Raw genomic sequence first — 25,545 nt, forward strand, 5'->3', positions numbered from 1 at the left:
AAGACGCCATACACAAATCTAAGACCAAACCTGACATGCCTTGCACTCTTTCATGATTAGTGTTCTATTTGAATTTTCAAAATGTCTATTTGCCCCCAGGTGAGAAATGGCACACAGCAGCTATTCAGCTATTCACACCTGACCCCCTTAGTTTAGCTGTAAAGAGGGACACTTTCTCTGTACCCAAGAGGTTGCGGTGGATGAATAGTTTAAGCACAGGACTCTCCTGTGGGACACTAGAATGTGAGTCACATCCTGGGAGACTGGGGTGTGAAACTGGAAGTCAGTGTCAACCTTTAGTTTTTAGACTTTGTCGACTAAGTGTTCTCAGTCTTTTATAAATAGGCATTTTCAGTTGTAGTTTGGTTGGATTTAGGCAACAAAATTATATAGTTTAGGCTCAGGGAGAGATTTTTTTTATCTGCCAATTTTTGGTGGCTCGTTGTTTGTTTCCCATATACTTTGTAATTTTTTGAAAAGTAGCTTGAACTACTTTTTCCAATTAGCTTTACTTAACCAAGGTATATTTGTCCCTGGGGTGGCTTTGCTGTAGCTTTTTCCAGTGTGAGGTAATTGCATTGCTTTCAAAGTATCTTCCCTAACACTGGCTTTTGCATACACCAGCATCGATGCATCCCATCTGTTTGTAATTCACACTGTTTTACCTCAGTCCTCGGATCAAATCAACACCAGGGTTTGTCTTAACACATTAAAAGGGTCACTTTGCGTGAGGGAGAAGGTTTGGTGCATCAAACCAAACTGAGACAGACATAGATGTTCCCACGAGACAACGTACATTATTTACACACCATCTGCTGGTCCAGTCATCAGCGGATGAAGTCCTGTCCTGTTTGTCTCTGCTGCATAATGTACAAAACAGCTTAGTTAATTTGATGTTTTGTGCATGCAAATGAGGAGGGTAACGAAGGCTGGTCTGTGTTTGTTACATTGGTATTCAAATCTTAGGTCAGTATTTAAATCATCAATGGGCACACATTCTGCAACTTGATATTTTAAATGATAATGATATAATTACAATGCATATTTATAATCTTGTCTTTGTCTCACACAACAAAGCAAAACCATTCTGCAAACATACATACTGTAGCTGTTTTTGTGTGTGCCTGGATGAACTTAAACTTGTATCAGGCTTTCGTCTAACTTTACCAGAGAATATGGAGACAAAAATACTTATTGAATACTTTATGTGTATGAATATTTTAGTCATAGTGATGCATCTACTGGTTGGTTGTTGCTTTAGAAAGAAGACTTTCCTTCAGCTGTCTTCTTCAGCTCTCTGTCACCTGCTAACCTTTAGAGGGCAACAGTCAGTGCAAAGCTATATTAACCTCAGCTAACCACAGTCAACAATAAATATACTGTATTGCAGAGCGTGTGGATAAAGCATCTTTGATTCAGTGGCATGAAATGACAAATGGTTTCCATAGTTGAGGCACGGATGTGTCTAAATAAATGATATAAACACTGAAAGGTTCTCCAAATGTGAATACACAGTACAAGAGTTCAAAGCTAACAGTTACAACACACTGACCAACAACACTAATTAACTCATTAGTCAGATCAAATGTTCAAACAGTACGGCTGTAGTTTGTCCCTCCAGACATGTATTAATATGCTTGCAACAATAACGTATCTATACATTTTATTCACAGGAAAAAGTTAATTTCTACATTAAAATCCTTAAAGAGGTATCTACTCCAATCTTAGTAAAAACTCTATAATTATGAATATGCAAATTGTGTTCAAGTTTTCCTACTGGACATTTCTTTCTTCACTGTAAAGTCAGTTTCAGTTCATTATTTTTTATTTATGGTTTATTTGATAAGGACAGATACAGTATACATGGACAAACTGGAAACAGTTTATCAGATGCAAGTATTATAGTGTTTATAGCAGATGTTAATTTAGCACACCTGTCCCTAGAAGGCCTTTTTTAATAAAAGCAAGAGGTTGAGACTGTGAGTTAAAACAAATTCAAAGCTGAGTACAGCAAGACACACTATAGCACATGTTGTAGACATTACATTTTAGAACTAAACAAGTTTGTTGCCGAATTTACTGGGATTTCATAGCTCCCTTAAAAGCTGTGCACTCGCGGCTTGAGGTTTCTATGTCACACTTGTGTAAGCTGCAAATTACAGTGGGATTGACGTCCAAACGACACGGTGTTACACAAGTGTCAAACTCTGCACAGACATTATTCTGCACAGTGAAGCTCAAATATCCATCTGTAGAGACAACAAGAGAAACCTGTTTGAGTGGAGGGGGACTTGAAGGCAAGTATGATAATTAACAAATCCAGATAACTTTAACTAACATTGTGGCTATTCATACATTAATTATTCATTTATTTTGGTCATGATGGGCACTTCTGCAAGCCAAAGATCCCCTTCAGACATATATACAAAGAGTCTGCTTGGAACAATAATGTGTGTCTGATTTTTTTTAATGTATAATTAACACATTAAAATCCTTCAACGAGCATCTACTCTACTCTGTCTCATTAAAAATTCAGAATCTATGAATATGGAGATTTTGTCCATTTCTTAAGATTTCCTGCTGGACACAGGATTTTTCCTATTTTAATTTAAAGTCCATTCTCAGTCTATGAGAATACATACATCATTCTGCACAGTTCAAACATTCAACTATAGGAACATGAACACACAGATATTTTTGAATGGAGGGGGGCTTTAACCATCACAACATATCGGAATGATTTAAAGCCAGAGGGGATTATTCAACACTTTAAAATAAATCTTGAACTTTGCCTCACCTTTTTATGATGCTTTACAGCGGGATGCATCCCAGCATGGGTGCTTTCTCTGCACTGACACAAACACTCTTACCCAGCTTTACATTTGGCATGCCCCCCGCTGCAGCTCCTACAGGGCACTCGAATCGAGACAATGGCTGGTCACTCTTTTCAGCAGCAGAAGCCTCCACAGAGTAAAATGTACACATGAAAATATCTTCAGGACTTCATCGTCACAAACAGGCCTTTGATTGGAAGTTTTTAGTCTAAACTCTTCTCTCACATTTAAGTAAATTCCTCTTATGGTTCCTGCACTGGTCAGTCATGGCCCAACATCTCAATATAGCATCACATTGGTGAGTTGTACACGGCCGTGATGCCGTGACGTACTTACAACATGGCGACAGATTGTGTGTTCAAGAAAATGCTGCCCCTGAGCAAGAACAGTGTGATCCCACCGTGCTGGAAATGTTGCATTGAAATTAAAAGACTTCACAGGGGAGCAGATTGCAAGCCGAGCCCTGAGGGAGTGAAACTTCCTGAATGGGATCCAGTGCTTTATTAGGCCTGCATGAGTGTCACTTATTCTCCAAGGAAATACCAGCACCGACGGTGCCATCACCGTTCACACAACTCGTGTTGAAATGGTGAAAAAGTCTGTTAAACTGAGAGATACAAATCTGCCAGCTTTTTAGTCTGAAGGAGGAAATCCTGAGACTTACAATTTACTTCAGGAAGAATATGACGATGCTTGCATATGAACAAGTTCACTCACTTATATTTAATTTTTTCGTTAGCACTCTCTTGGTTGCTGACGATTTCTCTCAGTGTTTTGTTGAAGTGGTTGTTAGTTGAATGTTTTTAATTTCTAACTTGTCAGCTGTGGATGATAATATTAATATCACCAATCAAAAGTGTTAAGTTGTGTTAGAGATGGAAGTGCAGAGGAAAAAGCTTACAGTGCAGGTTGTGAGAACTAAGTTATATTTATCACTGGTAACACATTTAATGACGAGAACTCCCACCTGTAAAACAAGGATGCCACATGAAATGTCAGCTTGTAATGATCAGTTTGTCAAAACAATACTCCACTGTCACAGCAAATAAAAACTTAAATATAATGTCTTAATAGAAAACAAATAAATATTCATGTATAGCTCTGGTCAGACACCAGCAATTAGAAAGAACCCCATTTAACACCATTCAGTTGCTGATTCAATTTGTGTGTGCTGTATTGATGGAGAAAGCAGAGTGTGTAGCAGTGCCTGCATGTGCCAGGATGCATTGTGGGCAAACTTCTGATGCTCATGGTCATGTTGCATTACCACCATGTTATCCCACTGATGTTACTTTGCTGGACAGAGCAAAACATCAGGTGACAAAAATGTTGGCGGAGCTCAGGGATCAAAGAGAAATGCAAACTTTTTTGGAAGATGAGATCATGGTGATGGCAGGGGACACTGAAGCTGGACATCATGTTTTATTGGTGGACCAAATAGTGAAAGTTTCTTTCACGCCTTAAAATGATGAAGTATATGCAAAGTTCACTACTGGCTTGGGCGCACTGTGCCTGCAGTGCCTACATGTACCAGGATGCATTGCTTACTTTGTAGTAGAACAACAGATTTTGCAGCAGAACTCAGTTTCCTCAGTCAATAAAGCACACACTGAAGAATTTATTGCTTCGATTGACTTCATTTAATAACAACACTGACTCGTCACCCATGTGAGAAGTGCCAAATTTCCTTTCAAGATCAAAACTGATCATGAATCTGTTTTATAAATTAGGCTGTTTTTTCAAATAAAAGATGCTACTTCACAGGTACTGAAACTAGTGCTGAACAATCTTTTGTTGACAGCAATAATGCAAAGATGAAACTCAGCTCCACAGCTACAGTTGGTACAATTAGCAAGTGAACAAAAACTTTTGGAGAAAAAGTCTGCTGTAATCTCGGTGTCTAAATTGTGGAGTAATCAGAAGAAGATATAAAGGAACAAAGACTAACTCAAACGGTGCACATTATTCACAGCAACGTAACACATAAAACAGACGTAATAATTAAACCGGCAGTCCAATCAGTCTGATCAGTGTGTTAATGCCAAAACAGAAAATGAAGTGGACTGCGCTCTCATCTGAGTGCAGCTCAGTTAATAAATAACATGCAGTGAAGCTGAGAGTCTTTTGATTAGGCAGTGTGAAATCTCTAAAGTGGACAAAGGGGTGAGGAGAGGTATCCCATTAATGTCAAAGAGTGTACCAAGGAGAGCTAGAGGGCAACAACAGCTCCCCCACTGCACACATTTGACTACGGAAGATTTGTCAAAGACAAGTAGCTCCTTATGAAATAATGTGCTTCCGACTGCGAGGCTCATGCTTGTCATTTGGCAGAACTGCCTTCTACATCACAGCGCGGCAGGATGCTGACATTCACACCATGGAGCGAGTGTGATCAGCTCTCACCCAGGCAGATGAAAAGTGGTTTATATAGAAACTGAGAGGCAGTATCATATGGTTGCACCTGGTGACAGACTATGGTGAGAAGTGAGCCATATTAAACCCAACAACTCGCTGTTAACGAGAGCACTTTCACTTCCTTTGGAATTGAAACATCGTGTTTGCTCTCGATATTTTTAGTGATTTTCATGCCACAGTTTGTTGTATCCACACGTCTGAGTCACAGCAGAGTAAAACAGAAAACACCGATCCAAAGTTGAAATCATCACCAGTTGTTTATTGAACTAGCGACGCCTTTCAACTCCGGAGGAGCCGTTTCAAAGCAGACTTGAGAGCACACGCTGACTCATGTCCTTCCCATCCACTTTGGCCTTGATGAGAGTGGAGGATCATTAAGTTGCTAACAACGGGAGAGAAAAGACAAGAGTGGCTGGACACATCACAGTCTAACAGCCATCATCTCCTCCACAATGACTGTAATACTCTCCTGTGCGATTTTGATTATAAAGGCGTAAAGCAGGCCTCACATCACTGGACATTACTGAGTACGTTGAGAACGAGCTGTTTTTGATGAACAGATGTGGTCTGCAGCAGCGAGCATTTCTCTGACCTCAAAGGCCTTATTCTGGGTTCCTTTGCTTCAGGTGTTTTCTACACTGACTGAAGGAGTTTGTATTGTGTTGTAGAAAGATCAGAGATGAGATGAAAAGCATATTAACAGGCAGCGTCGTGCCACGGAGGTCTCGGATACTCTGGTGAAGATGCAGGGGGCAGTGTTATCTCACTGATGTGGCTACACCTGATTCCTCTCTGCTGTCCTATAGGGGCCCCTCAGAGGGCTGTCTGAGATCAGCACTGCGTTTTATGTCTGCAGTGTTTCTGCCACGTAGTCGTGACTGTCCCACAGTAGCTGGAAAGGTCACAGCGAACGCAGATTAAACCTATGATTTGCTGTTTCAGTTATTTATACTGTGTTGTTTTACTAATTTGGAATCTTGTGTCAGTGTTGAAAGGCAGATAAAGGAACTACATTCTACACCTGCAACTATTATCAATGTAATGATGATCATTTTGATTAACCTGTTGACAGTTTTTTGTGTTAATTGATTGTTTTACTTTATAAAATGTAAGAAATTTATGAAAAACACCCATCATATTTTCTCTGTGACTAAGATAATTTACTTTCTTATTTTTTCAAAAAACTGCAAAAAGCAGCAAGGACTCACATCAGAGAGGATGACTATCAAATATTGTTTTCCTCCCTGACAAATGACTCAAATGAGTGATCTGTTACTGAATATTATAATTGAGATTGTCAATTTTCTGTCTAATAGGTTGGCTAATCATCGTCATCATCTAATCAATTTTACAGTTCTATAATATACACCGAATACGCAAGATATTGGTGCAGTTTTTTTTTTAGTATATTCATGAGATGATTTGTCCATTAATCATTCCTGATTTCCCTTTTTAAATCCAGCCAACAACAAAAGAGAAGTGAGCAACTGAGAAAAGGATATTTTTGTGAACATTTAAATTAATTCTTCACATGAAAATTGTTGTACACAAGGCGCCATAGACAGGGATTCTTGCACATACAAACAGCTTTTAAGGGATAATGCCAGATGAGCTGTCGATTATCAGGAATTAATGGACGACGGGGAGTCTAGAACAGTCCAGTGCACAGCTGAGTACAGTGGTCTCCATGGAGTCTATTAATTCCTTAGATACGACTTGGCAACGGGAGATATTTCTAGTCTCCTCAGCTTATACGACCTTTTAGCTCAGCTATCAGCCAGGAAGCTAACGTTTTGCTAGCAAGAGTCAAAGTCAATGGCATTGCGTACTGTTGACAAACAGTAAATATAATTTGACTAGCTATTTATCCAACCATGCCATTGTCTTCAATGTCCATCAATATCAAGGTTTCATGAGAAAGAGAGACCATGTGTACGGTCGGCCTCAGCCTGAGGAACATAATTGAACAGCGAATGGGATTCAAAGGGGCAGCGCACTTCTGTCAGCTTGTGTGTTACAGTACAGTTGCGATTGTGTGTCAGTTGAGATTCAGCCTTGCAATGACATTTGAAGATCGGACCACCTTTATTTCTGGGATGAAATTTCCAGTTTGAGTTTATCATAATTTGTATGAAATATATCGGAGAATTTGTCCATTTCCTCAACTAAGTATGTGAAAGCAGAGTTGTACCACAGAATATGTGAAGTAGCTGTTAAGCTTGTTAAGTGTTTTATTGAAGAACAAGAAAAAATGTATTGTGCAAAGCCTAGGCAATATTTGCAGAGCAACACACTGTCTGCACAAAGAGAGGTTTTCACTGCGTCTTCTATTGATAGGTGAGATGTGGGCGTTTAGTCTAATTGTCTGTGCAAACAGGTCCAGTGACAATGCTAATAGCAACAGTGGACAGCCTTGACAGGTACGGTGCTGCACAGAAAATTTTTTAGACAGAATATCACCTGTTTGTAGAGCTGTACAGTGTGATGTGAAGTGCCTTAAAAAAAATCCAATCTTCTCCAAAACCATGCAAAGATATTCCAAACCCACTCTATTGAAGACCTTTTGCCCAACCAAGCTCAAGGGTTTTCATCTGCTTCAGATGCATGCACGATGTCGAAAAGCCCCTTTAAAGTCCTAATTGGTCGTGATGAATTAACTTGCCCACATGTGGTTCCAATCTTCTAAATAAAATGTTAGTAAGGACCTTAATTTCTGCTGTAATGAGTAATATCGGTCTGTAATGGCTGCGTCTCAGAGGAGGTTTAGAAACACTAATGTAAGTATTTTGGTCATCAGTGTCTAAAGCATAATTAAAAGACACTCAGAGGAGTGGCCTGATATCCCACAATTCTTGGAACATGTCAATAGGTAGAGCATTTAGGCCTGGTGATTTTGCTCTTTGCATTGAATTCAAAACCTCTTAAAGTTGTATGAGAGTAAGTGGTGCCTGAAGCTATTCTACATCCTCAGTCAAAAAGGGTTTGGTGAAGGTCTGATGGATGTGATTTGAGGTTCAGCTGTGCAGAGATGAGAGCAGACCGAATCTAAAAGGATCATTTATTTCATCCGGGTCAAAGGTAACAGCTCCTGATAGTGTTTGGATTGCATTAATGGTGGAAAATGATTAATTCAGTCTTAACCTGGCAGCTAGAAGTCTGTTTGAACCTTGACTCTGATTGTAATATGAAACTGTAGTACAGTGGGATATGAATTCAGCTGTAGCCTTGAGCAAATGATTTAATTCACGTTTCAGAGCCACGAGAGAGAATGATGTCACTTACAGTGTAAGAAGAGAGAGAATTTTTTGAACGCTTCATTCATCACAACAAGAAACATCCAAGCTCTTAACACCTCATTTTATTGTCCCAACATTCAAAAGTACAAATAATTCAAACACAACAGTTTTATGAAAAAGAAAAAACAAACATTTACAGCAAGATTTTTATTTTGTTTCCAGTTTCAGAAATGACCTAAACTAGCAAGGATAACATGAAGTCATTCATCGCAGTAATTGGATTAATAATAAGAATAAGAATACTAAGAATAATAGCAATAATAATCATAATAATCATCATTGATAATTGTTAAGTAATAACATAAGCAGGAGAGAGTAGAGAGAGCCGCGGTCAGGGGGCCCCGTGAACATTTTTTCGTCTTTTTTGTCTTTAAAGATTTCGTTTATAGATTTTTCAGATAGTAAACAAACACGTCTCAGGAGGAAAATGAAAACTGACAAGAAGAGCCTAGTTCCTCTGTTCACCTTCCCTCCTCCACTACTGGCTGCGTTGTTCCTACTGGCAGGCTGCCACTATAAGGCGCTACAGGGGATGGTGTGAGCCATAGGGGTTGGGCATAGAGCGAGGTGACGCAGCCCCATGTTTCAAACACCCTGACATGCGCACACACTTTCACACACGCACAAACCACAGGCGCTATCTCTGTCACACGTACACGCGCGCACATGCACTCAGGGACACACACATATACGCCTGTATATATGTGCACTAAACGGACCCAAATGCACCATCACGCACACACACATAATCACAAACACTTAACATATGTATATACTGTACATACATACGCACATTTGGATGTACTCCACGCTAACAAACGTATGAGGACACAACGCGCACACACAGTTACATAAAGGAACATGCATACAAACATGCACACATGCGCGCACACGCACTCACGCACACATGTGCACACAGGGTCTAGGCGGAACACAGGCACGCATCGTAAGAGTTCAAAAGTCATACAGTGTAGGAAATTAGTTCACACATCAGAACAACATTCTACTGGGGTCGTTGCATAATTCAAGCTCCCGACGGCGGCGGGGAGCATGAAGGGGTCTGGTTGGTTGGTGGGTGGGTGGGTGGGTTGGTTTGTTGCCGTTAATGACGTTAGAAAACTATGTTGATTGGATGGCGCAGATGATGACTGGATAATAATGATGATAGAAGATGACCCGGCCTGTCAGATGACTGAGGTGTGAGAGAGAAGGATGTACTTAATGCAAGCATGCGTCTGAGTGTTTAAAATGCTCTCCACACACCTCCTTCATGTTTTCAAGTCTTAACAACAAACAAAAAAATCCAATTCCGTATATTTATACTCCTGGAACCATTCCCTTACCTTTCACCTTTCAAAATATATAATATATATCATATTAGAGTATATAAAATATAGAATCGGTACAATCCCTTTTCATACCTCCAGAGTACTTCTTTAAGTATAGCAACAACTGCTGTAAATAACAGTTGGTGTGCAATGGTAACAATTTCTCTTTTTTTTTTTTTAAAGATTTGTTGGTATGTCATTTGAAAACATGATGAATATTTTTAAAAATAAGTTTTGACTCTTAAGTGATTTTGACCGATTTAGTCCAGTGCAATGAATGACCCTCAAACAACAATGGGCATTTGCTCCTTTTTAAAATGTATCTGCCCAAGCCTCCAAGAGCTGAATGTTATATAAAATGTTTTTACTGAAAACTGAAAACTATGCTTTCAGACCCACATTTTTGCATAAGGTTTCATCACAAAGCGGTAGTAAGTGGAGGGAGGGTGTGGACGGAGTGGCTTTTTAGAACTACACAAACTTATCACAGGTTATATTGAACCAGAACGACTGTTTATAACATTCTATTAAGACTAAACTTTATTGAAAAAGATCTAAAGATTTCATTTTAACAAGACAAGAAAAAAGCAATAGCAAATTTAACTATTAACTAGGTTATGCATAGCGAGTAACTGTTTCTAGTAATAAGGGAAGAGCGTCCCCCAACCCTCCAGACATTTTTTTCAGTTTTCTTGACTTTTAGATTTTTTTATATTGTAATTTTGATATATTGGTACAAAGCACAAACGTACTAAAAGTTCTCTCAGTGCAGTGGACTACTGGAAGAGCCTCTCCACTAGTCGCTTTGTTCCCTTTTGCTCAGAAACGCCCCCTCCCTGTACCAGAATCACGCAAATACACAGACAATGAAACAAATAAATACATAAATACACAGATAAATTAATTAATAATAAATATATAATAAATACAAATAAATAGAAAAATAAATAGTTTAAAAAATAGATAAGTAAATAAACTGCTAAACAAATACAGTTATATTCTAAGCTTTTGTTCGGTTTCTTTTGCCGCGGTAGCTAACTGAAAAGTTAATCCAAATCTTTTTTTTTTCTCCACAAGCAACATGACAACAATTGAACAGTTTCCTCACAAGTTTTTCTAAGTAACTGAACCACCACTTCATAATAAGTTGTCATATGAAAAAGACAAGCTCAAACAAAAGAACAGTGACAACTCATATAGTACAGTAGATATTGTAAAACAAATGTAGACTATATATGTATATATATATCATCTATTTGTACACAGCAAATAAAGACACAGTTGTCATAGATCCTTTTTAAGGAAACAAATATCTAGACTAACGGAACTAGCTAATCATCATTTAGTTTTTGACAAACGTTTCACGCTCAGCAAGTAACCTAAAAGTCAGCAAGCCAAACAAAAAAATACAAAATAAAAATTTGTTCAGTGATTCTTACAAGGCCCAAAATTCATTTATCTGGTTATTCAGCAAAGAAATAGTCTCACCAGATCTTTTGGGCCAACAATAAACAAATATTAAACAAAGAACAGCAGCTCAAGTCAATGCCAACATCGAAGTTTTTTTTTTTCTTTAAACAACACATAGAACAACAAACTTGGATATTTAAGATATGTGAATAATGTAGTATAGCACCTACTGTTGATCGCTAAAAGGAAGTTCTTTTCAAATGTAAGTTCACAAACGCAGAGCGAAGAAAATGATATAGATAATGTATAGTATGCTCTCTAAATGGATAGATGTGTATATATCTATTTACTGATATCCCATATTGACTGATGACGAAAAACAGGAAAACAAGTGGACAAAGGGTCTTCTTGCTTTGGGCTCTGGACTATAAGGATGGTTAGGCCTTGGAAAGACCCCTCTCCCTTCCCTTTTGGGTATCGCTGTTGAATAATTACGCACTAGTACATATGTGAAAAATTACCAAAATCACCTGCCTCAGTTTGCATCCCTTTTCACAAAACCTTCCATCTACAAAATCACTGCCAACTTGGAGTCCCCAAAAAACAAACAACCTTTGATCCTATAAAGTACCACGGCAGAACGACAAGACAAGGTGGTGCCCCCTCCCTCCCGCCCCGGCCCCCCCTAGTTAGCCAGTCAAAATATTTTTCTCTTTTTTCAAATCCAGATTCTTGTAAAAATTCTTCAATAATTATTATTTTAATTATCATTTATAAAAATAGATCTTCTTTCTCTTTATTTTTATCTTTTTCTAAACGCATTTTTTTCAAGCAAAGAGATCTTCTCTTTGGCAACAGTGTTATTTTTTTTTTTCTTAAATTACTGAACGTGTCATCAGGAAAGCTAACCCATCCCCTCCCTCGCCCCATCTCCCTGAACCCCTGTGAGGAAAGACATTATGTTTTGTTTGCGATACAAAACAAAAACAATGTTAGAAATTCTTTTTTTTTCTACATCAGAGTTACTGGGATCGTGGAATCCCATCTAATAATCGATAAGGGGAAGTTTTTAATACACACTAAAAATGAATGAATGGTTCACCAATTTAAAAAAGAGCCCCCTCCCTTTCACCGACAGGGAGGTATATAATACTAACGACAGTGGATCCGGATTTACAAAAGAAAAACAAATCCTGAATCAAGACAGAGAAAAGGTTTCAATCTAAAAAGGACATTCTCTTCTCTGAAATAAGGGGATACAGGGATTTGCTACTGTTTACACAGAAGAGAAAAATCATTTTAACAACCACAACAAACAGAAAGAATATACAACAAAGAGAAGCCTGCATTATCACAGGAGCTTCCAAAAAACTCATGAACATTTTCATCATTTCATTTTTGTAATACTTAGGCAACATTGGCTTATAGGTCCAAAGTTATAATATAAGCCATTTCTAGTTCAATTTGTTTGATGGTTTGTCGGTTGCTTTGTGTTCCGGTTGGAGTTTGCTGCGTTGGATGGCTGTAGTAGGGTGGTAGTGGTAGTGACTGAAGGGGCTAAGGGACGGGTGGAGGTGGAGGAGGGGGAGGGTTGGGGGCAATTTTGGAGCAGACAGAGTCGCGGGGGGCAACTGCTTCTACCTGTCAAAGTTCAGGACTTGTGTGTCTTGTTAGTCTTGAAGGAGACTTGCAAGACACGGTCGCCCAACCTGTAGCCGTTGAGACTGGCGATAGCCATGGCCGCCTCGTCGTAATTCGTCATGGTGACGAAGCCGAAGCCTTTGCACTTGTTGGTGTTGAAGTCACGGATCACCTTGACGTTGTTGACCGCGCCGAAGGGCCCGAACAGCTGCCAGAGCACGCTCTCATCTGAATCTGGGGACAGGTTGTACACGAAGATGCACCAACCGGTGCCTGTGTGCCCGGGGATGTTCATGCCGACCAGGCTGGTCATGCTGTCGATGGTGATGGGGGAGAACCTAAGAGGGGAGGCACAGTGGGGGAAAATGGAGGGAGAGCAGAAAGAAGGGGAGACAAAGAAGAGCGAGTTTTAGTTGAACAGGTTAAGGCATACAGTGAAAGTCAATGTCTGCATGTTCAATACATGAAATGGCCTTAAACCGGTGGAAAACCTATCTCCATCTTGTTTTTTGAGAGCCAATTTTTTTTTAACAAATCTAAAAGCTTGCCATGATGCTCACTTGCATGATAAGCTATTGTCTACAGCCAGATAAAGTAACAACCCTATAAATGTAACCTCTTGAATGTTTACAGATTAAACCACAAAAACTGATCTCCAATCCAAATACACAAATTCAGACTAATTATGATGATATGCATGGATGTTTGTTGTATGTGCATGTATACTCAACAAAAATAAAAATGTTACACTTTTGTATTTGTTCCAATTTCCCATGAGTTGAGGTAAAAATCTCTAAACTTCCTCTATGCACTCAAAAGGGTTATTTCGTTCAGATTTTAAGCACAAATTTGTTGAAATCTGTGTTAGTGAACACTTCTGCTCTGTCAAGAAAGGACACTCCAAAATGTGTAGTTATATCTTGAAAAAATACATTTATTGGGCTATGAACTATGGCTATTTGACGTGGGTCTACAGTACTAAATTTTCCCAGTAGGGCAATTTCATGAGCCACCCAGCTCTGCCTCTGATTGGCTTACCCTGATACTCTTACCCTAATGCTTCACAATCAGTCAGCATGCCTTAAACTAACCAACCCAACCAATGAAGGCAGTAAGTAGTAGCTAATCAGAGGCAGAGCAGGGCGGGTCATGACTTTGCCCTATGTAAAATGGCCATGGTAAAATGTGCAGTTATCTTGAAAAAGGCACTGAACCATGGCTATTTCACATAGAGCTACAGAAATAATACTTTTTTTTTTCTCAGGAGGGCAAAGTCATGACCCGCCCTACCTGCCTCTTGGTTTAGCACTCCTCCATTGGGTTGGTTAGATTTAGCTATGAGGACCAAGTGGTTAGGTTTAAGGTGACAGCATCAGGGTAAGCCAGTCAGAGGCAGATACAGTAATCGTGGGTCATAACTGTACCCTCCTGTTAAAAAAAAAAAAAAGGTATCTGTAGGCTTGTGCGAAATAGTTTTGTGTACACAGAACAAGTCTAGCACCTTAACTTCAACTCATCAAAAATGGGAGCAAAAACCAAAGTGTGGCGTTAATATTTTTGTTGAGTTCATCTAAATGCGTGAGTTTGCCTGTGTCTCTGCATCGCTTCGACTAGCTTCTCCCTGAGCTCCTCAGTTCTGAAAGGCCTCCTGTCAGGAGTGACGACAGTGCTGCTTGCTGGGCTATATTCTGCTGAAGGAGATGCAGACGAAGGTTCTCTCTTTGTGTCCTTGAGTGGCTCCTTTAGGAGCTAAATTGCAGGAAGTTGTTGAATTAAACCGTTGCTAGAAATCCATCAAAGATCATGCACCAGCCTGCTAAATCTGTTCTCATTCGGCTCATAATCTTCTCCTTTTTCTTGTGATGCAAGAGATTTGAATCCTCAGTTGACTTCACTTAATTGCCTTTCCGCTCAAAGGAAAGGGAAAGGAGAGAAAAAAAATATCCCCACTTTTAAATAAAAGGTAAATGAGATAAAAAGGTTCATTTCTTATGCCACCTCTCTCCAAGAAACGACTATAGGCATTATTGGGTGTGCTTTAATTGAGATTTCCGCTTTGCTGCAGCTGTCTCCGAGAAGGCTGCTTTCTTAAGGAAAGAGAGGGAGGGAAGAGGGAGCAAACTAAATGGAAAATGGAAGCACTTTACAGCCCAGTGGCATTAAGGTACAAAGTGTATTCCTCCCACTCTTCCCGCAGTCTGCAGGGTGTTCTGTTCTGTTCTATTCCAGAGCTCGTGGCACTGATCGATAGCGCTGCTTGCTGCTCGGGGCCCCCACCCCTCTCTCTCCAGCGACTATATATGGCCGGCAATCACTACGACCTTCCTGCGTGACTTTGGTCATGCAGAGTTTGCTTCTGGCCATTGAGGTTTGCTGTGGACGCTAATACAAGTGCCTAGGGTGGTTAGCTCATCACTGGTAAGGGCTCTAGATTTTTAATTTTTGATAAACCGATTATGTATCTGCATGATTGAAAGATGAAACATAATATGCTATTATAAACCTATAGGACTGAGATATAAGGGATCTTTCATAATCACCACAGGGTTGCCGCAGCAGCAAACTGTATTATAATGGGCTCTAAATCCTTTGTCTCACATCTCCACACGGCCTCAATGTCTTGTTGAGGTGATTTAATATTTCTCCAGCATCAAGCAGGTGGAATCTTAACGGGCCTCATCACGTCGAGGCCTTGTCTGACATGCTCGGCTGCCTTCAGGCCTCTCCTGCTGAGCTTAAAAAAAAAAACAAAAAAAAAAAACTTGCTGATGATTTGTATGCAAAGGCTGGAGGTTTGAGGGAGTGTGACGGTTTCGGAGGCTAGCTAACACTGCCACTGCGAGGATGTGGAGATGAGTGTGCCTTTATGTACATGTGTGTGTCTTGTGTGTGCGTGTGGGGAAACGCGCATGCGAGCGTATCCATCAGAGCGGGACCAAACACTAACCAATGTTACAGACGAGACCAGGGGTTGCATAGCAACAGTGTAGCTGACCAGATATCTATTCTGTCCTTTCTAAAGCCAACCATCTCCTGCTCTCAACACCTTTCTTCTGTTTCCTTTCAAATAATAACCTCAGATCACTGAAAAGCACGTCGAAACTGATACTTGATGCAATCACGGTGGCTAAAATGGACAATATTTTCATCTTTAGAGAATTATGTAAAGACTCAGAGTGAGGGCGGAGTGCTTATTGGGAGGAAACTTGCTAAGAGAACATTTCTCTCGAGTTAAAACTTCCTCTCTGTTTGAGTTGCTAAGCTGACTTCAGATGGTGTCCCCTGTGCTTGCAACATGCAAGATGCCACCGTCAGCACATGAAACATCTATCACCACAGTGGCTGCTGCTCGGGGTTATGTAACACCTATGGTAGCGAGAAAGCAAAATGAAACATGGAGGCGAAAGGAAGGAGTTCGAGCAGAGCAGTGCCGAGCAAAGCTGGAGCTGTCTGCAGTGAAACAGCATTTCCTGTTTCCAGCAGGGATCCAGGTTCATCCAGCCTCATCCCATGTCCTCACTGAACACTACAGTACCTAATCTCAGCCAGTACTGCCAAGAAATTATGGCACTATATCATTTTGTCATGGCTTCCACTGCACAGAAGTAAATTTATTACATAAAGGATTGTGTATATAGTTGACAGTGGGTGTACAGAGGTTTTATTCTAATGATGCAGGGAGGAAATTGCTATAAAGTCAAAGTGGAGCTGCAAGAATTGGTCGATTAATCGATTAGTTGTCAACTTTTAAATTAATCACCAACTATTTTGATAATCAAATCAGCTTTTTGAGTCATTTTTGAAGAAAAAATGTATCTGATTTCAGCTTCTCAAATGTGAATATTTTCTGGTCTCTTTAGGCCTCTGACAATAATATAATAATTTGGGTTGAGGACAAAACAAGACATTTGAGGACGTCAACTTGGGCTTTGGTAAACAGTGATCAACAGTTTTTCTATCTGGATCAAATAACTAATCGATTAATCGAGAAAATGATCGACAGATTAATCGACAATAAAAATAATCACTAGTTGCAGCCCTAAATAAATATAACAAATTCAAAATTTGCTCCAAAAGAGTGACTGCTCCAATGCTATATCTGTGGAATGACAAGGCAGGAGAACCTGAATCCGGTAGAAAAAAACACACCTAGAAATTAGGAGTTTTACACCAGAGAACAAAATCCATTCAGTACACAGAAACAACCCAAAACAATCCAAACAACACCAGCACTTGTCATAATCAAAACAAAGCAAATTCATCACCACTGAAAACAAAGACTGATTGTTTTCTTTTCTTTTTTTAACACCTTAACTGGTTGGTAGGGTTTTAAAACCAACTCAAGAAACAAACAAATCAAAGAACCAAAAATGCAGTTGACCTTGAACGAATTGTCAAACGCAAAGTGACTGCAAAAATACAAGGAAACATAAACTAAAGAAAGGAACAGAAAAAAGGATATTGAAAAATCATTGAGTCAACATGGACATCTGGCATTGGGTGAAGTTTTTAATTACCTCTTTACGCCATAGGCCATATTAAGCAAATTGTCCAGCCTGTAAAGAGAAGGAGGGTTCTGGGGTTAATGGTGGGCAGATGGTCGACTCACTCAATGGAACTAATGTTAAGTCCCTGTAGGAACTGCATGGTCCTCCTCACTCAAGAACAAACAAACCCATCTATAGTTGGCCCATTACACTGAGGAGCCCCACCAGAAGAATGCTATCATCAGTTAATGAGGCTACAGTACCATCAGTATGGTCGGCACTTGCTCGGTCGACTGCTGCACTACTTCATGGGCTGCAGCGGAGCCCTGCACTAGCAGAGTGTTGCAGGCACATTGACATTACTGTTCCTGTGACCATTTAATTGTTATACAGCAGTGGGTTGGTCACAGTTCAGTATTAGAGTCACGTATAGAGCACTAAAGGCGTCAGGGCGGGAGCATAGCATGGCACGCGGCTATACTAGGATGCTAGTTTAGCCGTAGTGCTACGCGATGGCAAATCATCCACTTATTTTTACACTGCATGTGGGTATCCATTTAATTCATGCCACCACATTGATGGTTCATCAGTCCCTCCAGGAAGTTGCGACCGCAACTATTAACACAAATTCAACCAATCCCAGTGAATTCTGCAATTTCGTCCGCAATTTTTCTGCTAATTTGACCAATCATCACAGCTTCCTATGAGTCCCACCAATCAAACTAGTTCCCAGTCCCAAATGTGATACTTTTACGTCTCTGTGAAGTCTGTGCTACTTTTTTTTTTTTTTTTTTTTTTTTTTTTAATTTGTCACGGGTACTGAAAAGACCACAAGGTTTGTCACTGTTAGTGACACGTATCAATGCTCTATGCACATCTTATGATTTTGTGCTTGCTCTTTTGACTAATTATTAGCTCCAAAAATATTTAGCTTCTTTGTAGGATACCCCCCCCCAGGTGCACTTCTTCATCTACATGTTAAGCATATTTTGTCATGATTTTTGTAATCTCAAGGGTTTTTGGAAAGGTTACTTAGAACACTCAGAGCAGAGTGGTTTTATCCTCACTGAAAGATATCAGCTTTCATTTTTAATGAATTCTACAAAAAAGCAACTTTAAAAACATCACTTGTTCCTGCAATTTAATTGTAAAAAAAAACAAAAAAAAAAACACCTAAAAATATTACAGCGTGCATCACAATTTTTTAGAAAAGCTGCCATGAAATCAGACGTTTTAGGCCTGCGAAATCCTGGAGGGACTGGTTCATTAGAAGATGGAGGTTAATAATTAAAAAAAGTAATCTTTTCATAAACTATGCTGTCTGATTTGTGTTTTCTCAATTGAGGGAACACCTGAGATGACGGGAAAATGATCCAGAGTTCTGTCAGTGTAATGGTTTGGCATTTGAATAATGGTGAGTGAGAGAGGTGATGATGATTAGTATGTTTTCTATGAGGTGGACCAACAAAAAAAACACAACAACAACTGAACATTAAACTAGCCATGAAATTGTGAATGTCTGTCTTTGTGGTTGGGTCAACCTGTTAAGTGCTAACAGGTCAGGTGGAATGGGCTGAGTGTTAGTCAGAGGGTGTCCTCTGTCTAAAAGGGTTAGTTTTTTGGGAAATGTTGTGGTTTCATAATAAGTCCAGACCCGTGAGCTACAGCCATTGCAGTCAGTCAGCGTGAATGTGTGTGCGTATGTGTTTGGTTTAAGAACCCAGCAGGCTGTGTGTGTGTTTGTGAGGCGGGCTTCAGAAACCTGTGGGCTGTATGAAATGTTGGCCCTCTTGGATAGATGCAGTCTGCTTGGTGACTCAATGACCTTCATTCCTCACTTGGGTCTGGCCTGTCTCATGTCTTATTAACTCCTCTGGCCTAATGGACAGGGGCCACGGCTTATTGAGCAACAGCTGGCCAGTGACGCCTCGTTCCTCTTGAAAACACTACAAACTCTCTGACTTTGACTCGACTATCAGGGCCGTTTCTCCTTGTCTCTTTCAGTCAACAAGCGTTTACTTTCTTGCAACACAACTGCTGCACAGTATTCACCGAAAACCTTCAAGTGAGCATTAACATCGTTTTTATAACAAAAGGATCCAAGTAGCCATTCTACAGTTAACACTGTTTAAAAGCAGCATTATTATTTTATTCTACGCAAGTTCATTATTATTTGATTGCAATTAAGAAAGCAATTAGATTTTGAAGGCTTGCAATAAATGACTTGTATAATAATAATAATCATAATACTATTTATATTTATAATTTTTAATTGAATTTACATTGCATGTTAGAGATAACTGATCAGTAATCTTTTAATCAGGGATAATTTAACACCAGGATGCCAGGTAATTGTAGTTAAGTACTTTATATATCCTGCAGAACTCTGGGTACTGAGGATCAGGACTGAAGAGCACTGTAATAACCTTTGTTGTGAAATTTTATCTTAAAACTAGCTGCACATTGATCACACTGATGTTTTTAAACTCTAATTATTAAAAGGGATAATTTGCATTATTTGTGGGGTTGTATGAGGTACTTATCGTTAGTCCCTGTGTTACCTACAGTAGATGCCATGGCTCCCAGTTTGGAGAAGCAGAAAGGGTCACCAGCACAGAAGCTAATCAAAGCAACCTAATTTCTTAGACAAAATCAGTAATTATACCTCATAGAATAAGGGAGTTGCTGGTGTACTGCTGCCTTGCTTTTAGTTTGTATGTGTCATTGTGTGACTGAATGAGGCAGCGGTAAAACCAGCAAATCCCCTGTTTTCAGAGGTGAAATTACTGATTTCACATATTTGTGTTTGGTTGGTTTGAAGAGAGTAATATTTGCCTCGTATAATAGCGGTTTCCTGTCAGGAAAGGCTGTTTGAAATAATATTCTACATACACTGTAAACTGACAATTATTTTCATGTGCCTAAAATATCTTTTGTTGCTAACCCCGACCAAAGCAGTTCATTGCTTAGCTTCTGTAGGTAATTCACTGACTTTTGATAACTACCTGTTACAAACCCACTCCAAATAAATTAAATTATGCCTTTAAGATGGATTCAAATGTTTAAAATGTGTAAATTAAGATACATTGTGATAAGTACGCATATAGAAATCAGCTGAGTTAATTTAAATAACCTGTTTACATTTTACATAGGCCTAAATGTCTTGAGTATATTGTGGGCACACTTTTTAGGATTCAAAGTATGTTTGCATTGCAGCAATTTTCTTTCTTAATGTTACCAAACTGCATGAAAGCAGCCCTAAAACAAATTGAAAAAAAAAAAGGTGGAGGAAAGGATATATGGAATCATTAAAGCAGTAATTAGCCCATTACGTGGGAAGGGAACAAACAGGCTGCTTTGTGGGTAAATGAGTCAATTGGAGAGGATGCTCAGAAGAGAGACGCTCCAGGCCCGGGGAGCACGAAGACATCTGCTGGCCGCCGGGCCGTTGGGCCACAACAAAACAACCTGCTGCTAACACACTCTCTCTCCCTCTCGCACACACATGTACAAACACACGCTGATGCACGCTCACCACGCAAACACTCTGCCAGCTTTTCACACTGCCTCTCCAAGCTCGATATAAACAATAGGGCTTTTGTGCTTTCTCTCAATGCATGTTAATGGAGGAATGGGCGTTTTTTGTCTTTTCTTTTTTGAAACAAAAATCTTTTCAATTAAAATTGGCTCCTGCCCTGGATATAATAAGGCTAATTTGCTAATTAGTACCATTAGTTAACGACAGAGGATCGGAAACGAGCCGGGATTTAGGGCTCGGTGTATTGTGCTTGAGTCAATAATGTTTGCTGTCTTGGAGAGGAACCATACAAGCACATTATACATTAACTTGTGTTAGAGCAGGCCCACGTGATTTAGTCACACAGGATACATGTAATTATAACTGCAGCACGATTGTACTGTACTCTGCTTAAGATATGTTTTTTTTTTTTTTAACTTTGCTCTTACCTGTAAGCAGCGACACCAACTTGTTAAGTATGTAAAACAAGCAGGAGTATCAATTTCATGATCTCTAATGGATTTTATTTTCAGTGCTGATTTACATCTCCTTTTGTTTCAGGGGGGAGTACATTATTTTTGCTTCGTTATTTTTAGTTTTATTAAATGTATGTTCATCTTTGAAACATATTAATATTATATATCTTAAAGGAGAAATATGTAAGACCGTAAAAGCATTGCGGCCCAAACAGTGACTAACCGCTGTAGACGGTATGTTAAATCAGCTGAATCCCTATTTAATACAGAATCTGAAAGAGCACACTCTGATTATGGAGTTCAGTGACTGCCTGCCTCATGAACATACTGCTCATTTTAACCGTTATTAACATCTACTCTTTCTAAAAGATTACTAATGATTTCTTAAGACTCATAAAAAGATACTTACTCATTTGGTGAGCATTTGATGTAACTTACAACTCAAATAAACCTAAAAATAGCAAACAAAATGGTTGTTCTGTCCCAAAATGATCGTTTAAAGGAAGAACATGTTGGATGTAGTGTTGCTGTCAGAGAAGCCAATATTTCAACTTATCAACTTAACTGTTTCTTTAATCTCTGATGATATATCATAGTGATTTTATGATTTAGCACAGTAAAGATATTACATATTTCTTCTTCAACTTTAAATTTAATTTAGTCTCTTTAAGGGAAAAAGAGCAGCAACAACAGATCAGGTTAGATTAAATACTGTGTTGTGTTAGGAAAAATGAAAGCTGCTTTGCACTGCCCTTAAAATACTGAGTTAAAAAAAGGGAAACCGTGCACATCCAGCACATTTCTAACTTCTACAGTGGTGAGGTTTTAGTGGAGGGCTCGGGAGCAGAGAGCAGGAGCACGGGGACACAGTGAGGAAGTGTCCTGTGGTTGTGAGTTGTGATGAGAAGCGACAGCTCTCCCGCGGAGCCTGTAAATTGGCTTGGCGTATCACAGACACACAGCCACGCTACATCGCTCAGGTGTCACACCAGGGAAGCCGCTCCAGAAGAAAAATACCTTCCAAGCTCTGACTTTGATGGAGAGTAAACAGCACGACCGGCTTAGTGTTATTGAAAGAGAGAGGAAATTGTATAAGCACATACTCTGTCTGTCTCCAATTCTGAAACATTCTTGGTGGATCGGATGATAGAGTGTAATATCATACAATCACCTGTTTCTCTCTTGTTTTTTGTAGCTGTGGTGGTTGAGGTGACCTCGAGGTGTAAGGCCTGACCATCTGTAGGTGTCGTATACAACATTTAAATTAAAAAAAGGATTGTTTGTGTCATTAGTGAGTGACAGGAGATGACCAGGTAGGATGCCATGTATACAGTATGTTAGCCATATACTGTATATGATGTTAGGTGATAGCTTGTTGAGGAGATTACAGACCTGGGCAAAAAACTTTAGTTTAGAAACAGCTTGAAGTGCTTCACATGAACTCAGAAGTTGAAACAAAGTTAAAACGCAAATTGTTAAAATAATTTGTCCATGTTTTGTTTTAATTTGCCTCTTGTCCACTGGATTTAAGACCATAGTCTCTCTTAAATAGCTTCTAATGCAGTATATATGCACTTGTACAGTATTTAATGGACCAGCGCGTACATTTATGGGGATTTATTGTCAGAATATTGAAGAAATTTAATATAATTTTCATAAGTCTGTTTTCATTAGTGTGTAATCGCCTGAAAATAAGAATAGTTGTGCTTTTATTACTGTAGACTGAGCCATTTATATCTACAGAGGACAGGTGTCCTCTTCCACTGGGGCTGCCATGATGCCCCACCATGTTTCTACAGTAGCCCGGAATGGACAAACCAAATACTGGCCCTTGATACGGTATTTTGCCTTTTTGACGGCCACCATAGATTTTTTTAAGCTAAACTCTAGATAAAAGATGCATCTGAATACATTATTTGGGAAAGCAAAAAAATGGAGCAATGGAAGCATATTTTTTCTATCCAGAGTTGCTCAAAATAATTTGGAAAAAGTCATCTCCATGATTACCTCTGCATAGTTAAAAAAAAAAAGTTTAATTTACCTTAATCAGTTACTGATTTAATGCATCAACATTAAGATTAAATCCACTGACACTTGTATATCTGGAGAGTTTCTATTTCCAATGCAACAAATAATCTCTCAATTTATAAAATATTTTTTTCAGTTTCTGATGTTTTTTTATTTCCTGGTTAAAAGGGAAGGTGGCGGTGGACTTCAGACAGGTCATAAAACCCAGTTTAGCTAAAAAAACAAACAAAAAAACAAACAAAAAAGAGAGAGACACAGTATGAGGATGTGGAAATATATTTAAATAATTTATTATATGCTAATATTAAATAATTTTGACACTTTGAAAGCACAACAATTGCATTGCCAATTAATGACTTCTTGCATAAACCACACTTACTTCTGGTCCTCTATCTGAATACAGATACAGAGATAAATAATTTTGTTAATTTTGTTCATGCCAGATGCCACTACATCCTGCAAACTCATCCTTTTAATATAGCAGATTATGTCTTGCAAGTCCAACAAATGTATATTTTTATAGGCAATGTGTTTAAAGTGAGTCAAACTACAAAAAAGCACTATAACATTCTAGTTCATTGCATCAATATGACCATTTAATTCAGATTTGGGGCTTTACAGTCAAAGACAATCAAGTGCATATCTTTTGTTTGATAAGCATTTATAATATTTTTATCCAAATCTGTGTTTTTGCCCAGGCCTCACAGGGAATATTCTGGGAAGTGTTGGCTCAATGGCAGCATGATGAAATGAGGGGAAATACATAGTTGTGAACGACAGAACCCCACAGTCTCTTATGAACAGTTCCTCTCTGATCTGGGTGGACCCACACAGGGCACTCACAGGGCCTGTTTTATTGACACCTGCACCAGGTGCACAACTCACATCTGTTGTTCAAAAGGGGGACGTGTTTGCTGGAATAAATGTTCACAGGAGAAAAGTTGCATCACTGTTGATACACAGACGTGGCTGTGACTCATGCTCTCGATGTGTAGGCGTTAACATCCCCTGTTCGAACAGTGTAAATTGCATTTGGTGCAAATGTTTTCCAAATCAGGCCTGTTGTTTAGAGCAGACGTGTTTCCTTGATTAAATGCATTTATGGGCACATAAACCAAGAATAATTGCTATCGAGTTTGAGACTGATAACTGATGACATTAAATCTCTCGTATCCACTTACAAAGTAGCAATCTTGCTCGTCATTTAATGATACCAAACACACTGATAGTGCAGAAGTTTTTCAGGTTGTCAAATGTTAATCAAGCATCAATTGTAGCACATTAGGAGACATACTTGTTTCAGAGTTCATGACATTATGGATCAACGTCTCTTTATAGAGTTTGCTGATGAATACATATAACTTCCTTTCTGTTATTCTTAACTTGAACACATTAACCCGGAGATTCCCAACCTTTTGAGCAGATGGCCACAGTGACCCCATTCTTACTTTTTTTTTTTTTTTTATGTCTGGGGGACTTTGTGTTTCATTTAGTTACATCATAATGTCTCCAGAATAGGGCTGGGAAGGAGGAGCTGCTGGTTCTGGACAGTATATTTCCTACTCTGGATTCCTAATAAAATTCTCCCAGTGAAAGTCACAGTGCTGTAGGTTTGTGTCATGGCCATCAGTTTTAGATTCTGGAGACAGATAGCTGATTGCTGAGTCTCATTATAATATGAAGGGCTTTCTTAAGGACTTTGGTTCTGCAGTGCAGACTGTTTTCAGGAACTGATTTGTGAGTCTACAACAGCACAGTCTTATGCTACCACTTACGCAATTATTGATGCAAATAAAAACATTTTAAGCTCTGTGAATGTTTCTTACCAAAGTGCTCCTTGGGAGTCATATTTAACTTCTCACGTTACATTTTGGACCTTTGACTTTTTTAATCAAAGAACAAGATATTTTCTAATTTTGTTTACAAGTGAATAAACCGGGTGAGTCTCATGTTCATCCAAGCTTCAAAAGAGCTAAATGTGAGTCACTTAATATTGTTTATAGAGAAAATAAATAATTGCATAAAGTCCTTCAACTTTGCACCTCTATGATGAATTTTAAGCTGCTCATATCGGTTTTCAAGCAGAACTTTAATTACTGAACAGGTTATTTAA

General features: G+C 39.1%; 2 protein-coding genes across 3 annotated transcripts in view; one reads left to right on the forward strand and one right to left on the reverse strand.

The window, feature by feature from the left end:
* agbl4 (AGBL carboxypeptidase 4) overlaps nucleotides 1–25,545 on the forward strand; it is a 543,878-nt gene that overhangs the window by 48,416 nt on the left and 469,917 nt on the right. The gene's annotated exons all lie outside the window — the stretch shown is intronic.
* The window catches only part of elavl4 (ELAV like neuron-specific RNA binding protein 4), a 107,881-nt gene continuing 90,921 nt past the window's right edge, over nucleotides 8,586–25,545 (reverse strand). Inside the window, exons 7-8 of one of the 2 annotated variants that reach the window (XM_084723490.1) lie at nucleotides 17,442–17,480; nucleotides 8,586–13,262 (exon numbers count right to left, since the gene is read on the reverse strand). In XM_084723490.1, coding sequence (XP_084579616.1) covers nucleotides 12,935–13,262; nucleotides 17,442–17,480 — 367 coding nt within the window. In that variant the 3' untranslated portion in view covers nucleotides 8,586–12,934. The remainder of the gene's footprint in view (nucleotides 13,263–17,441; nucleotides 17,481–25,545) is intronic. The other variant, XM_084723491.1, reaches the window with a different exon arrangement.

Source organism: Lutjanus erythropterus, chromosome 7 (assembly GCF_056507025.1).
Source record: "Lutjanus erythropterus isolate fLutEry1 chromosome 7, fLutEry1.hap2, whole genome shotgun sequence".
Taxonomy (NCBI): domain Eukaryota; kingdom Metazoa; phylum Chordata; class Actinopteri; order Lutjaniformes; family Lutjanidae; genus Lutjanus; species Lutjanus erythropterus.